This window comes from Urocitellus parryii, chromosome 6 (genome assembly GCF_045843805.1).
Source record: "Urocitellus parryii isolate mUroPar1 chromosome 6, mUroPar1.hap1, whole genome shotgun sequence".
NCBI lineage: Eukaryota > Metazoa > Chordata > Mammalia > Rodentia > Sciuridae > Urocitellus > Urocitellus parryii.
In genome coordinates this window covers 177243403-177259235 of record NC_135536.1, presented here as the reverse complement: position 1 = coordinate 177259235, position 15833 = coordinate 177243403, and the positions used below count along the sequence as shown (strand labels likewise).

The 15833-nt window shown below is 44.0% G+C and overlaps 1 protein-coding gene across 1 annotated transcript in view; it reads right to left on the bottom strand.

Moving 5' to 3' along the window:
• The window catches only part of Mmp24 (matrix metallopeptidase 24), a 38951-nt gene that overhangs the window by 8752 nt on the left and 14366 nt on the right, over positions 1-15833 (bottom strand). The window contains exons 2-4 of the mRNA XM_026383240.2: positions 11164-11312; positions 6620-6736; positions 4760-5064 (exon numbers count right to left, since the gene is read on the bottom strand). Of these exons, the coding sequence (XP_026239025.1) occupies positions 4760-5064; positions 6620-6736; positions 11164-11312 (571 nt within the window). The remainder of the gene's footprint in view (positions 1-4759; positions 5065-6619; positions 6737-11163; positions 11313-15833) is intronic.

The window sequence follows — 15833 nt, the reverse complement described above, 5'->3', positions numbered from 1 at the left end:
CTTGGGAAAAGAGAAGAACCCCTGGGGCAGACCAGGCCATGGGAAGCACAAGCCTGCCACTCCACTGGCATCACCAGTGTCTTCAGCAAGGCTGATTTTGAGCACCAGAGAGGAAGGAGGATGGGCAAGATCAACACAAGGTTGGCCAAAAGCCTGGGGCTGGCCTTCTGCTGGGAAGGGCAGGCTGGCAGGAGAAGGCCAGGCCGCCCCCAGCTCCTTCCTTAGGTCCTGGTCCCTCTGGCAGCAGGGAGGCATGAGCTCATCTTTGAGCTTCATCCCAAACAGAGGCGGCTGCTAGAGCCAGCAGAAGGCAGCTCTGCTTCCTGGGGTCCAGTACTGGCTCTGCTCCTGGCCTGTTCCTTGCCCTGGGACAAGCTGTTCACTGCCTGTCTCCTGACCAGGTTTCTCCCTGGGGGCCATCCACAGGGATCTCAGCCGGGAGCAGGGTTCTGAGCACATGGGCGCACTCAGCCTCTGTCCTCTGCCTGAGCCTGCGTCTGCAGAGAAGAGGAAGAACCCCTTGAAGGAAGGGGATCTACAGAGTTTTTCCAGGGATCAAGGGAGAGAGAAGAGCTGGAGAGCCAGTACCTTACTGCACAAAAATCCAAGAGAATTCTAGGGAGGAAAGGGAAGGAGAGGGGCAGGAGGACTACTTGAATCTGTGAGCAAAGCAAAGGTACTAGCCCAGGTCAGTTACAGAGAAGACTCTAGGCAGAAGGCTCTTCAGGGTCTTCTCTCCCCAAGAGGCTGGAGGCAGGAGGCAGAGTGGTCAGGAGTGTGGTCTCTGGCAGCCAGATAGCCTGGCTCTGAATCCCAGTTCTGCCATGTCCTAGCAGTGTGACATTTTAAATCTCTTCCTCTGTTAAATGAAGGGAATAATGGTACCATCTTCCTAAGAATGGGATGAAGATGAGGCAAGGTATATCAAGTGCTTATACTGGCTCCTTGCACAGAGGTATCTCATTAATTAGGAGAGCTGTGCCGAGCTGTGTGAGGACCAGCTTCCTCAATAGCAAGTGCTCCCAAAGTCCCTGAGCCTCCTGGAATGTCCTTAACAGTTCACCAGCTACTTGTTCACTTCCCTCAGGACTTCCCTATTTGGCGATCCCTGTCTCATTGACTCCCCCAACTCTCCAAAGGAATCCCCTTCACCTGTATTCTCTTGCCAGCGCTGTTCCCTGCACCTGTAATACCCTCTCTTCTTCAACAATGAGCTCAACGCCTATCTTCCAGGAAGTCTGCCTGGAGTTCCCAGCTGGCTGTGAACTCCTCCGCACTCTGGCAGCATTCTCTCTGAAGCATCTTTAGCCGCTGGCTGCTCTCCAGCCTGCATTAATTATACCACTAGTGCACACTCTCACTGCCCCAGGACTGCGAGCTCCATGGGGCAAGCTCTGGCTCGGCAGGCCAATCCTTCAGACCCAGGAAGCATCAGTGCCAAAATCTCAGTATTTTCCTAGGAGTGATCTTTGGGCTACCTGAAGCAGAAGTCCCTGCGTGGGGAAGGATGTTAAAGACATACAGAGTCCCAGATTCACACCTGGCTCTGCCACTTCCTTACAATTGGGGAATTTCTGAACCCCTCAGCAAAACTTCACTTTTCTCATCTGTAAAATGAAGGTTATAATCTCTGCCGCCCTGCCTCCGACTCCTCCCCACTGTGGGGAAAAAGTTAGTCACCTAAGTGTGGAAGTGTGGTAGAGCTCTATCCTGTGAAGTAGGGTTTGGTCATGATGGCTCTTCCTGTCTTGTCACCTTTCCCAATGCAGGAGCAGCACAGGGCTGGGCTCCCTCTCCAGCAGAGCTTAGTGTCTGCTGACCTCACTAGTTGACTCATTTGAAAGAAATGAGGACACAGTAAGTTTCTGGAACTAGCACCAGAAACAGGCTTAAAGGTGTTATGGGTAGCTTTTGCCCCTTCACAGACTCCAATGAGGTGGGGAATTAGATAGAACCAGTATCATAACTCAGTGATTCCACAGGGAACCTTTAAATACCCTGGGACTGGGGGATTCTGACAGTACAGCCATGTGTGATGTGTGAATCTTGATTGAATCCTGATTCAAGCAAACAAATGTGAAAGAAGTTTTTGAAGTAATTTGGAAAGGTGAAAACATACTAGATTTAATTTTGTTTGGTTTGATAATGGTTATATTAAAAGAAAGTCTCTGTTAGAGGCATATACTAAAGTATATACAGGTGAAATGATATTACACCTGGGATTTTCTTTAAAACACAACAGCCAAAAAATAAAAGTGGGAGGGGATAGTAAAATGAAGTTTTACAGTGTTGATCATTGAAGCAGGTGGTGGGTACCTGGGGATCATAATCATTCTTCGACCTTGTATGAGTATGAAATATTCCATAATGACATTTTAGGAAAAAAGAAAACAAATAATCAGAAATTTCCCAGGAGACCCTATTCCCCACTTTCCCTTGCTGAGTCTCTGTGGAAATTATATGAGACAATACACAGGTACTCAAAAAATCTTGATTTCTTTCCTCTCATTCCAAAACCCATCTTGGGGCAATGTTTACCAGCTCACCAGCCAGGGGTCTACTGCTATATTATGATCTGCATCTGGTTCATGCCTGGATTTCAAGAGCAAAGTCCTGACTCTTGTCCAAAGAAGATGTTAGCTGTTCTTGGAATGAGGTGGGTGAGGTTCTGTGATGGTACCCATCCACAGGTTCCAGGACCTTCCCACACATGCCATTAGTTCTTGGGATCTGGGGTCTGGGGCCAATAAATTGCCCAATATCAGGGAGTAAGTATGGGAGTGCAACCCCCAGAACTGGGCAGAAGGGGAGCCAAAGGAGTAGGATATCTTCCTAGCACTTCCTTTGGACAACAACCCTTTGAAAATTCATTTATCTCTGTCAGGGCTATAACTAAAACCTTATCAGCTAACAGTGCCTGGCACATAAAAGGGGGTCAGAATATTATTTTTCTTCTCTTCACATCTTATCAGTTAGCACAGATAGCCATTTGTTGACACCAGTCAAAATATAAGAATATAAGAATGAGATAAAAAATAGGTATGCAGAAATCCAGGAAACTTTGGGGAGAGATACCAGGGCAGAGGAAACAGTGCTTCATGGGAAAGAGTTCAAAAATCTGAAGAGAAAAAAGGATGGAGAAAAATTCAACAGTTTCATAACTCTGTTTAGGCTGAGCTCTGGCTAAACCAATTTCTGACAGATTACCTGAGTGGCCAGCCCCTGACCCACACAATAACTTGGAATGTTCTCAAGCAGGAAGTCCCTACCTGAGCCTTGGAAGAGTCTGCTTGCAGCCTGAAGCAGCACCAAGGGCAGAAAACAATGCCCACTGTTTCCCAAACTTGCTTGAGCTTTAAAATCAGGATCTCCAGGGGAAGGGCCTAGAACCCATGTTTCTCCAAGATCCTTAGTCGGTTCTTTATGATTGGACTGGTTAGGGAAACGCCAGGGATGAAGATGGTATTTCTCAAGGTGGCAGAACACCTGCATCAGAAGCACTAGGGGAATTAACTGATCAGGCCATGTGCAGACTCTGGACCCAGAGAATCAGAATGGCAAAAGGGTAGGGACCTGGAGCTTAGAATCTGCATTCTTAAAAGTGGTCTCTAGGTAATTTTGATGTGCCCTGCAGTTTGAGATCCATGAAAACTTAGCATGGTGGCTTAGAGTATGGACTCCAGAGTAATAATGCTCAGGTTTAAAGCCTTTATTTCACCACTCTCCATCTATGGGAACTTAATGGTTCTCTATGCCTCAGTTTACCTATCTATAAAATGGAGATGCTAATGTCTACTTACGATATGAAAAATACTTGGTATGGGCCTTAAAACGTTAACATATCCACTGATTGTTATCTACTATAATTTAAAAGGTGAACCATTTCTCTTTCCTCCAGACTCCCACTGCATTTTCTTGGTATATCTGCCTCAGCCTTCAGGAGGGTCTGCCTTGTGGCTGTCATTATTTCTCTGGACATAATGTCTCGACTTCAAGAGAACAGAGACCATGTCTATTTTTATTATTATTTTTTTAACATTCAGATCCTCCTGTGGTCTTTTGTATAACTTTGTATCCTGTCACATTAGAGTAAAAGATCACCTACTGCAGCTCTTGCTTTACACACAAGAATTCTAAAGGTGAATTTTTTGTCCCTATAACATCATCAGGTAGTTGAACCAGTGTTTGATTTCCAGTGCTTCCACCTACCACTTATGCCATTTGAGCCCTGAACTCTTCATCTTAAAATTGGGTATAATCAGGTATCCTTGCCTATGTACTAAGCAAGTGCCTTGTGAGTAAATATGTATAAGGAACACTAAAGGATATTTTTAGTGTTATTGCACAATTTTGATTCCAGCTTAATGAATATTTATTGAATCATAGTGGTGCTGGGCAAGTTGTCCAAGGATCTGGAGTAATTATGGCGCCTGTTAGAGTAACTGGGGCCAGAGCTGGCTGCTTTCAGCATCAGTGCCTTTTTATCTTGTTCTTCAGCTTCTGAAACATTTTATCTTATTCTTGACTTAACCCTGCCTGAGCTCAACTAGTCCATCTCCTAAGCAATCTGACCAATCTCTGTGGCTCTGGCCCCAGCAGTCGAATATCATCAGAGATCACAGTTCCCACCACTCGAGTTCTTGGTTCTTGGACAGGGAGCTCTAGAAAGCAGGAATTTCATCTATGGTGGTCACTGAGCTCTTCTTTGGAGCTTCTTTCTCTGACAACCAAGCAACCACCCATCCCCTCATGGCCTTACCATCATGGTTGGCATTTCCTAGCGTCCACGGCTCATCTGAATCAAAGTGAGTGTCTCCTCCAATCCCAGGGCCAGGGAAGTAAGCGTGGGCCAGGAATCCTCCTTCCCCATCAAATGGGGAGCTATCACCATGGAATCCAGAAGCAAAGAAGATCATGATGTCTGCCTCCTTCCGGTCACTTTTGATCTCATGGTATGGCACCTCTTCAAAGGTCAGTGGGGTCACCTTCTGCCACACATCAAAAGCCTGGCGAATAGCTTTCCGAGTGTCTAGCTCACCCACCTTTGGGGTATAGTTGTGAATGCTGGCAAGAAAGGGGAAGATTATTAGTGGGGGACAGAGAACCAGGGACATGAGAGCTCAAAGAGATGTCAGAGACAATGCAGCCTAGTGATCCCCACCATTTGTGTCCTAGAGTACTGATAGCTGCCCCAGAGGTCAAAGAAGGGCCTAAGTAGATAGAACTCTGAATACCCACCACATGCATCAGTCAGAATAGCTTTGTTTTAATCATTGTTTTCATTTTATCTCTGACAAAATTTGTGATGAATAAAGGATTTCACTCCACTTTGTAGGAAAAAAATAGGTTGGTTGATAGCATTTTCTAAAGTTTTAATTTTCCTCCCAACACATAACATAGCTACATTTATAATAGTTATAAAAATATTTCAACAGTAGAGAGGAGTTTAAGAGAAAAGTCTCTCTAAAAAAATCTTGGGCACCAACTACAGCTTGTCTACCTAGAAACTGGTATAAGGCGGTATCTAATTTAATCCATTATAGATTTAGCTATTTAAGGTTACTCTATCCATATTGCATGATTCTCTTCAAAGGAACATCGCTACTTATGAATACTCTGCCTCATGAAAGTCTGGGGCACCAATTACCATACCCTTTTTATAAGTAAGGAAAGAGAGGCCCAGAGAGGTGGGGTAATAAAAGTTAAAAGTCAGAGTTGGGTTAGAACGCAACTTCTTTCTCTTGATCCACTTAATCTCTTCAGGAGACCCAAGAACCTAGCCACTTTCTAACCTAGATTCTTCTTAAATTTATTTTTCTTGTCAGATTTCTTGGAAAAAGTCCTATTCTCAACAGCTTGTCAGTAGGAGAGCCCTTAGTTTAACTCTAAGGATTGCTGTCTTAGGTCCTTCCCCTGTATCCAGGGAATCCACCAAAATGGAATCAGCACTTTGAGAGGTGCCACTGAGAGCCCACCCAAGCCTGCCCTATGCCTGGTCCTTGCCCCAGTCCCACTTGAATTCTGGTTTCTGAATTTGCTGTGATGAGCTCCATCATCTCTGCTCTCAGTCCACTTGGTCTGACTTGGATACTGATCCTGCTCTGCCTTGACCCTCCCAGACAGTCAAGGAATGACACTGTTGTGATTCAGGTTCCTATTTTTTATATTCTTTAAGAAACAACTGGGATTCTGGGTTGGCAATCTCGGGTGAAAACTATCAGGCTAATTTGGGGTGGGGAAGGGATCTAGATCAGAGGAAGTGGAGTTTGACAAGCACTCACAGGGAGAACGAGTTCTGCCATGGGTCCTCATATAGCTGAGAGTTACTGAACAGTCCAGACTCCACTTTCTGTAACTAAATACTACAGGTGTCTGAACAGAATACAATTAATGAGCCCCCAAAGGACGAGGTCAATTTGAAAACCTAAAGTTGGAGTCAGCATCCTCTAGAAGCCACAAGGAAGGAAAAGTCACAGGCTCTCAACATCTGGTCCTAATGCCCACGCAAATGGACCTTGTCCAAACTCCAAACATCTACTGTGTAAGCTTCTGATATTCAGACAGGAAAAACAGAGCGGGCATGGCACCATGGCCAGGGATGGAGAGGGAGTCAACGCACCTGTAGGTGATGTGTTTTTGCCTCCACTTCTGTCCAGTCAGGGCATAGCGCTTGTTTCTCCGCCTTCGGCTCAAGTGGGGGTGATCAGGGACACCGCATCGGGGTTTCTTCATCCATCTGGACAGAGAGAAGACATACACACAAATATATTGTGGTCATTTCACTCTTGAGGAAGGTACTGCATAGTCCCCAGTCCCAGTCCGAAAGGCAGTGTGCATCCCCATCCTCTGGGATCCTGGCTCAGAATGACTCCCAACAGGAATTTGATTGATAGATTGATTCATTCATTCATTTGCAACAAAATATGAAGAAACATTGCTGAATATGAGATTGGGAATATGGAGAACTGGCTTAAGTTCCAGAACTGGTAAGTTCCAGCTCTACCCCTAATCTAGGACCAGGCAAGTGACTTGAGAATTATAGTTCTTGCTGTTTGTAGGTTGCAGAGAGTTTCAAAGGGAGGAGTGTATGTGAAAAGTCTCTCTAAATGCAATTAGTTCACGGCCCTCCATGGGGTAAAGCCTTCAATGACTTCCCAAAACATCTATAACAAAATCCAAACACACTGGCCAACAGGTCTGGCCCAATCTAGCCCTGCCTACCTGTTCAACAGCCATCATCCTTTGCCCCTCATACACTGTGCTCAGTCATCAATCTTCTTGCGGTTCCTTGGACTTGCTAAGCCTATGCCCACTCCATGGTCTTTGCATTTGCCATTTCCTCCACTTGCAACACTTCTTCTTCATTAGGCCTCTGCCCTTCAAGAGGACTTTCCTGCCCCTCTTATCGGAAATAACCTCCCCATCTCACCCTATCCACTTATCTTGCTTAATTTTCCTTCATAGCATTCATCACTCCCTGAAATTATATATTTGCATTCTTTTTTATTCTTTTTCTCTGCCATCAGATTCTGAGCTCCATGAGGATGGGAACATTTTTTGTATCCCCAGGGCTGGCACAGTGCCTAACACAGAAGGGGCTGAGTAATGGTTTGTTAAGTGACTGACTGACAAAATGAATGAATCAGAACTCTCCACCAGGAGGATGGCAATCCGCTAAACTACACCTCAGCATTGCTGGAAGGAAAAACAGTCTGACCTCATTTCCAGCTGTTAAAAGCAGTTGCCATTGGCAATGTGAAGACAAGAAAACAGGCTATTTTGATCAAATATTAAAAGACCCTTGATGGAATTAACCAGGTTTTACTCATCTTTGTGAGCTTTACATTGCTTAGAGAGTGAACCATACTCATAAACCAATGATAATAGATATAATGATAGCAATACCATTCCTTGATCTAGACATTTATAATTTTCACAGTATTACTATTCTTTGAGAATTTTATTTTTATGAGACATAGTTGCCCAGGCTGACCTCAAACAATGTGACAACTTCTTTAGATTTTTATTTTCCACCAGGTGAGGTGGCACATGCCTGTAATCCCAGCAGCTCAGGAGGTTGAGGCAGGAGGATCCCAAGTTCAAAGCCAGCCTCAGCAACTTAGTGAGGCCCTAAGCAGCACAGAGAGACCCTGTCTCTAAATGAAATATAAAAAAGGACTGGGAGCCAGGTGTGGTGGCGCATGCCTATAATCCCAGTGGCCTGGGAGGCTGAGACAGGAGGATTGAGAGTTCAAAGCCAGCCTCAGTAAAGAGCAAGGTGCTAAGCAACTCAGTGAGACGCTGTTTCTAAAAAAAATACAAAATAGGGCTGGGGATGTGGTTCAGTGGTCAAGTGCCTCTGAGTTTAATCCCCAGTACCCACCCCCCAAAAAAGGGCTGGGGAGGGGCTGGGGATGTGGCTCAAGTGGTAGTGCGCTCGCCTGGCATGCGTGCGACCCGGGTTCAATCCTCAGCACCACATACAAACAATGATGTTGTTTCCGCCGATAACTAAAAAATAAATATTAAAATTCTCTCTCTCTCTCCCTCTCCCTCTCTCTTTAAAAAAAAAAAAAAAGGGCTGGGGATGTGGCTCAGTGGCTAAGCCCCCCTGGGTTCAAATCCTGGCACCAAAAAAAAAAATTTTTTTTTCCTATACTGGGGATTGAACCCAGGAGCTCTCTATTACTGAGCTACATCCCTAGAACTTTTTATTTTATTTCAAATTTTGAGAGAGGGCTCTGCTAAATTTCCCAGGCTGGTTTCAATCTGCAATCCTCCTGCCTTGGCTTGCAGAGTAGCTGGTATTACAGGGCGTGTACCACTGTGCCTGGCTTGGAAGTTTTGATTCTTAAAACAATCCAGTGAGGCAATGAGAAATTATTATCCCCATTAAAACCTAGCACAAGGTTGAGCTAGATGAACTATGCTGTTGACAGAATGAATGAGTGATTGAATAAATGTGTGACATTTCCCAAGGTAGACATTCAAAAATAGTACTTGAAATTGCTAATCTAGCTTCCTTTCACCAACAGTCCCTGGTCCCTGGGAAGAGAACCAAGAGCCACCTCTACTGCTGAAAGGCTGGGCCAGACTGGAAAGACCCCAGGAAAGGAAACAGGCCCAGAGAAAGGCAGCAATTGCCCAAGGTCACAGAGTTGGAGCCAAAACTCAGGTCTCTGAATTCTACCCCAAACATCCATCCCACTCTGGTGTGGATGGAGAGCAGCCTCCTGCTTCACATGCTTCCAGAACACTGCTCCCTGCCTTTCTACAAAGAGTTTCAGGAAGAATTGCAAATGGGAAATGCCATCCTCTTCCCTCAGCCTCCCCCTTTCCCTGTCCACCTGCTACTCTCTGAACCTCATCCAACAGGCCTGGGGTGTTCTGGAACGTAGCAAAATCTAAGGCCAGGTGGTGCCTCAGCAGAGATACCAGTGCTCCTGGCCCAGGATGCACTGCCATGAGGCCTGTGCAAAGCCCTCAAAATAACCTCTGCCTGGAAAGACAGTCAGGTTTTCTAACCAGCTCACTCGTGAGACCACAGGGCCAAAGGAGTCCACACACATCATAGGAGTCTTCAAACATACTGTCTCAGAACTTCACAGTCTCACAATCAAAAATCCTAGGAATAGTAAGTGTTTGAACAGAATTTTAGGATCATAAAATCCCAGACTCACCAAGTTTTTTAAAGCTTAGAATAATGGAATCTAGAATTTGAGAGCCATAATCCAACACTCGCCTTTGCAAATGAACATGCTGAGATCAGAGAGATGATTCGGTCACAGAGTGACTTTCCAAAGGGATGAACTGATCCTTGCTCCACAATTGGGTGCATTGCCTATTCTGATCCTTGCTAACTCTCTTGTCATCTGCTTCCACCTGAGCTTGGGCTCTGATCCTTTACCACCACCTTTGGAACTTCACTCCAGTTCTTTCCAATGGAGTGAATGGCTTGTTGTCTCCTATACTTTTTTTTTTTTCTCCTTCCCGGTATTGAGAATTGAAGCCAGGGGCACTTTACTACTGAGCCAGATTTCCCCCCCCCATCTTTTTATTTTTTATTTTTAGACAGGATCTTGCTAAGTCGTAGAGTCTAGTTTCAAGCTTGTGATGCTCCTGCCTCAGCCTTCCAAGTTGCAGGAATAACAGGCGTGCACCACCACACTGGGGGTGAATTGGTCTCTCAAACAGCTTGAATAGCTTCTGTAGATATTTCTCAAACAAACAGAAACAAACCCTAACTCTCTCCCATCTGAAACAAAACTTCATTCCTCTCTGGCTATCACCCATTTCTTTCCCCTCCTCACCTTCTCCTCACTGCCATCTGACTTTGTCTCCAGCATTCTGCTGATCTTATTGATAATCTCTTTATTATTAAATCCAGCAGGTGCCTTTCAGTCACTGTCCTCTTGGAGCACTCTGTAGCAGCTGACCCTGCTGACTGTGTCTTCTTCACTGCTACACCATCATGTCACTGAGGGCTTCCTCCACCTCTCTAGCTGTCCATCCCCACATCTCTTCTCTCTCCTCTTTGTGCCTTCCCTAAGTGATGGCAACCATCCTCATGGCTTGATTGATTTGCTCCCCCCCTCCTAAGTATCTCCCTGAGACTGTCCCCTAGGACAGGTGTGGCCAGATGACTATGCTTTTCACTACACGTTAAGCCTCTGGAGGGCAGGATGCCAGGGCTAAGCATACTGCGTGGCACACACAGGCATTCAGCATAGGTTTGATAAATGGGAAAAGTGGAACAAGAGTTGCGAACCCATTATCATCCAAGACTTTTCTGTATCAAGTGAGATAGGTACATCTCAGGGAAGTCCAGTAGAACCATGAGTTATTGAAACCAGAGGAGATTTAAGAGACCTTCTGTAGCACAACCCTTCAGTGTACTGACAAAGGAACCCAGTCCCAGAAGGATCAAGCAACTTGTCTCCGAGGCCACACAGCAAGTTAATGGCAGAGCTGGGACTTCCATTCCAGAAAACCCCCAGCTTACACAGGAAAGGGCACTTTGGGGTATTCCCTCCCAGAATGGCACTGCAGGAGTAAAAGATAAGAAGGCAGGATGGGAATGGTGTGTGCAAAAGGCCGTGACAAACGGGAACCCAAATATAAGTCCAGAAAGTTCAAAGGCACAATGTCCTACGCAAGTCTTACTCGATCGTTGTCTGATCCAACACACCGGTGACTGGGATCCCGTAAAACTGCTGCATAGTGGAGACTGCTGACTGTAAGGCCTTCCCTGAGTGCAACGCAGATGCCCGTGAATCATAGGGAAGCAGATAGCCATATGACTTTAACCAGTTCTGAAAGACATGTGAGAGAAAAGGATGCATTATGGGGAGAAGGCTCTGTTCTATCTGGGCAGAGTTTCGCCCTTAAAACTAGGGATCATTTTACCCAAGCCACTTATGGACTCCTGCTTTGATTTCTTCCTCCTTCCTCCTCCTATCCTGGAGACAATGTCAAATTAATCTCCAGAAAACACAGCTTTTGTTGGCTCACTCCCCTGCCGTCAACTATTCATTAAATCTCTACTGGCTACAGAACAAATTTGCATTCAAAGCTTTCCCCTGCCCTGCCTCTTACTTCAATGATTCAGTACTTTCCACTGATACAAGATTCACATGCAGGAGTACAAGAACAGTTCATTTTCTGAAGTAGAGTAGTCTGGGGAAATTTTTGCAACAGAAATCCTTCCTGTCTCAAGTCAGAGTCTGATGAAGAATTACATTGGTAGAGTATCTATTGGCAAGAAATTATATAATTTTTTATTGCTAAACCACCTCCCCTCTAAAGCAAGTCATTATAAATAAATATAAATAAATAAAACAAAGCCTTCTTTGGTTTAAGTATAAATAAATAATAGATGCATAGAAAAAAACTATTATGTAAGAGAATTTCTTGTTTTTAGAAACTATACACTGAAGTATTTAGGCTTACATAAGGGTGCATGATGTCTGCAACTTGTTCTTAAATGTGTTCAAAAATAAATACATAAATACATTAGAGAGATAGCTAGATAAAACAAATATAGTAAAATGTTAACAGCTGGGGAATCCAGGTGAAGGAAATTTAGGAATTTTCCCCCCATTCTTGAAAACTTTTCTGAAAGTCTGAAATTATGTCAATGACATTTCTTATTTTTATTTTTGCAGTTCCAGGAATTGAACCAAGGGCCTTACACACGCTAAGTGCACTCCTATCACTGAGCTACACTCCCAACCCCCTTTGAAAAAAAAAAAAAAAGAGAGAGAGAGAAAGAAAGAAAAAAATTCAAATGGCAGGCACAGAGGAGGGAAAGAGGAAGTTGTAGGGATTGAAATGGATGAAGCTATGTCATATGCATTTATGAATGTCAAAATGAACCCCATTATTATGTATAGATATAATGCACTAAAAAATTAAATTAGCTGTGAATATCTTTGGTTAGAGTATCACGGGGAACTGGGAGTGTAGCTCAGCAGTACAGCACTTGCATAGCATGTGTGAGGCCATGGGTTTGAACTGCAATACCATAAAAATTTTTTAAAAAGTTTTTCAATGGTAGAATATCAAGAAACTTCTGACTTTTGTTCTTTTTGTTTTTTTTTCTGTTTTCTAAGTTTTATGCATAGAGTCATATTTTTTTTAAAGGAGAAAAACTTTAAGAAGGCAAGAGAATCTAAAAAAAGTTAGGGTGAAGAAGCTCAAGCAAGCAATGATTCTGAAAGATACCAGAGTAAAGATGGTTATTCCCATCAAAAAGATCAAGGAGCAAAAACATGAAGAAATGGGAGCATTAGGACATATTTGTGGTATCCATTAGAAAATAAGGAAAATATCCATATGTTTACAGAATCCATAAGCATTTTCAGGAGCGTTTTTAAAGCCAGACTTTCAGCCAGAAAACCTTATTCTCTGCTCATCTTCAGAGGAACATCTCAATACTGAGTGAATAAAGGGAAAATCCCCCTGGGAAATGGTATCATTCCCTTTCTATCTATAATTTTTGTTTCTTGTTTCTATATGAACCAGCTTATTGTGGATATGTCTTTTATTATAAGTCAAATCAAATTATTTTTGGAAGAAGGCATACCGGAAACCAGAAATAAGTTATTCTTTATTTCACCAAAGGTGACTATAATATCTTCACTGCCTTGTGATAAAATTCATCTGACTGATTAGAAACAAAATTGTCAGAATAATAAAGTCAGAGTGACAACCTGACTTCTCTCGAATTTGGAACTGGAACATGTTTTTCATTCTGAGTGATGACACAGAATTGCAATACTTCTTGAATTTCACCAAACATTGATTCTTTTTTCATGTCTTTGTACATGTTTTTCTCTCTGCCTAATATTCTTAATTTGGTCAGATTTTAATGTTCAGCTCATAAATTATTACCTCTGGAAGACTTCCCGGGCTAAGTTATTTTTCCTCTCCTCTGTGCTACCCAAATTCTCTATTACAGATTTTATGGATCTTATAATGCTAGGCTCCAATCATTACATATCAGTCTCCACCAGACTGTGACTAAGCTCCTCAAAGAAAGGGTCTATGTCTTATTCATCTCAGTATATCCAGTGCCCAGGACAGTGCTTGGCACACAGTAGCTGTTTAGTATGTCCATTCAACAAATATTATTGAGCATTTATCACATGATAGGCACTGTACAAGGTTCCTCGGATACAATGATGAAAAAGGGAGACTCATGGACTGACAAATAAACCCATACATATAGTGCTACAAAGCAGGTGTGTTCTATGGAAGAAAAGACAGGAGTGTCTTATTGTAGGGGCAGAGGGGTAAGGAGAGCTCAGGGAAGTCATGCAGATGGAGGTGAGATTTGAGCTAAGTTTTTACAGCATGTGCAACTCCCTGGAGGTCGGGGAGAGTGTGGCATTTAAATTCTGAGCAGTATTTAAATTGGCTAGGACTTTGGGGGTGGTGGTGGTGGCAATGAGAGAAGAGGTTGTAAAGGAGGAAGTAGCAAGAGATGACATACAATTACCTGTTCACAAAGTAGACACATTACAGAAAGTCCTGCTGTGCACTGTGTACATATTACAGAGAATTGTTTGTGACTTGAGTATGACCCAGGACCAGCCAAAAAGCTTAAGAGAAATATAAAAAAAAAAAAAATGGAAGTATGCGGCTGGGGTTGTGGCTCAGCGGTAGAGCACTCACCTAGTACAGGCGGGGCGCTGGGTTCGATCCTCAGCACCACATAAAAATAAAATAAAGATATTGTGTCCAACTACAACTAAAACAAAAATTTTTTTAAAAATTGAAAGTAGCAGGGAAACTGACAAGTTATCCGTTCATTCACCTGCATTCTCCAGCTTCCATCCCTAGATTAAGTCATGTCATCAAAGCATTAAATCCTTGCACCAGATTCTCTCTGCCCCTCCCACTCAGAATGTCACATCATATTCCCTTTTCTATGTAAACTTTAAGAATTTTCAGAACAAAAAAACAGGGTAGTACAGTTAGAAAGACACACAGACCTGAGATGGAATCCTGACTTCCCCACTTCCTGGCTGTGGCCCTGGGCAAACTGAGCTCCAATATCCTTATTTGGAAAACTCCTCCTTCCCAGAGTTGTTGTTAAGATAAAATGAGTGAATGTACTTGCTGCCTAATAACCACCCGCCATGTATCTGTTATCCCTTCAGATGGTGTTTCTGGTATATTTTGTAAATTTGAATGGAAAACATGGTTTGGACTCCTTCTCTGTCTTTTGAAATCTAGTCATCCTGCTCTGGACCTGGACCAAGAGTCCTTGTGGGTCAAATGGAGGTTAGTACATCCATCATGATCAAGACTATTTTCTATTGGGCAACTTATGGACATTGTTAGGTCAGTGGTGGCGACTTGGTGGCGACGTGGTGGCGACTTGGTGGCGACTTGGTGGCGACTTAGAACAAAGCAGCTCCCCCCGTGGGGAAAAGAGCATCAATCAGATGCCAGCAGAAACGCCTGTCAATCAGCCAGATCTCCTGACTACCGCCTGTCAATCAGGAGGACCCCCCTGGCCAATCCTGGAGTTCAGCCAACTCCCCTGACCAACTCCAAAGGGACAAGGGACCCTAAAAACACCTTTTCCTGTCCTAAGCCTTTCCCTTCCTGCTGTAAGCCCCATAAAAGTCCAGTCTGGTCGAGCTTCCACGCGGTTTCTCCTCAGACCCTTCCCCTGTCCCCTCTGTGGGTCTGACCGAGTTCCGCCGGGGAGTGACATCTCAATAAAGCCTCGATCAGCGGCCCTTTAAAATCTGCCTCCTTTGGTCGCTGCCCGCCCCCGCCTGATCTGACAGACATCACTATCTCTCACAAAGACCTGCAGCCTTGCAGAGGGTCTGGTACTTGGTGGCTGAAATGACAGCTAACTTGGATTACATACTCTTCACCCTGTCACTAGACTTTCTTAGGACTAAGCTTTAGCTCAAGGAAAATGTCTTCCCTGAGGAGATTCTGGAAGCTTTAAGGTGTAAGAAAGGGAATACCGGGTAAACCAATGGATTTTCCTTTTGGCTTTTCTGCCAGGAAACTTTCAGTCAGATTTATAGCTCCACATTTATAGCTTAAATGTTGAGCATGGTGGTGCTTGAAAGTAATGATTACTCTTTTCATCCTTCAGATTACCAAGTTATGACTTTTCCTTGAAAATTAAGGCAAACATCTGAGCCAGGACCAAAAGCTGGAATGACTCAGACACAGACACAGTGGTCATGGGGGCAGTACCAGTGCCTTCTTTGGATTTTGTTGCCCTCCCAAGGTTTCCGGGAAAAATCTTTAGAGTTTGGGGCAGACCTCTTACGAGGGGAAATGGGAGAGGGAAGGGCTGG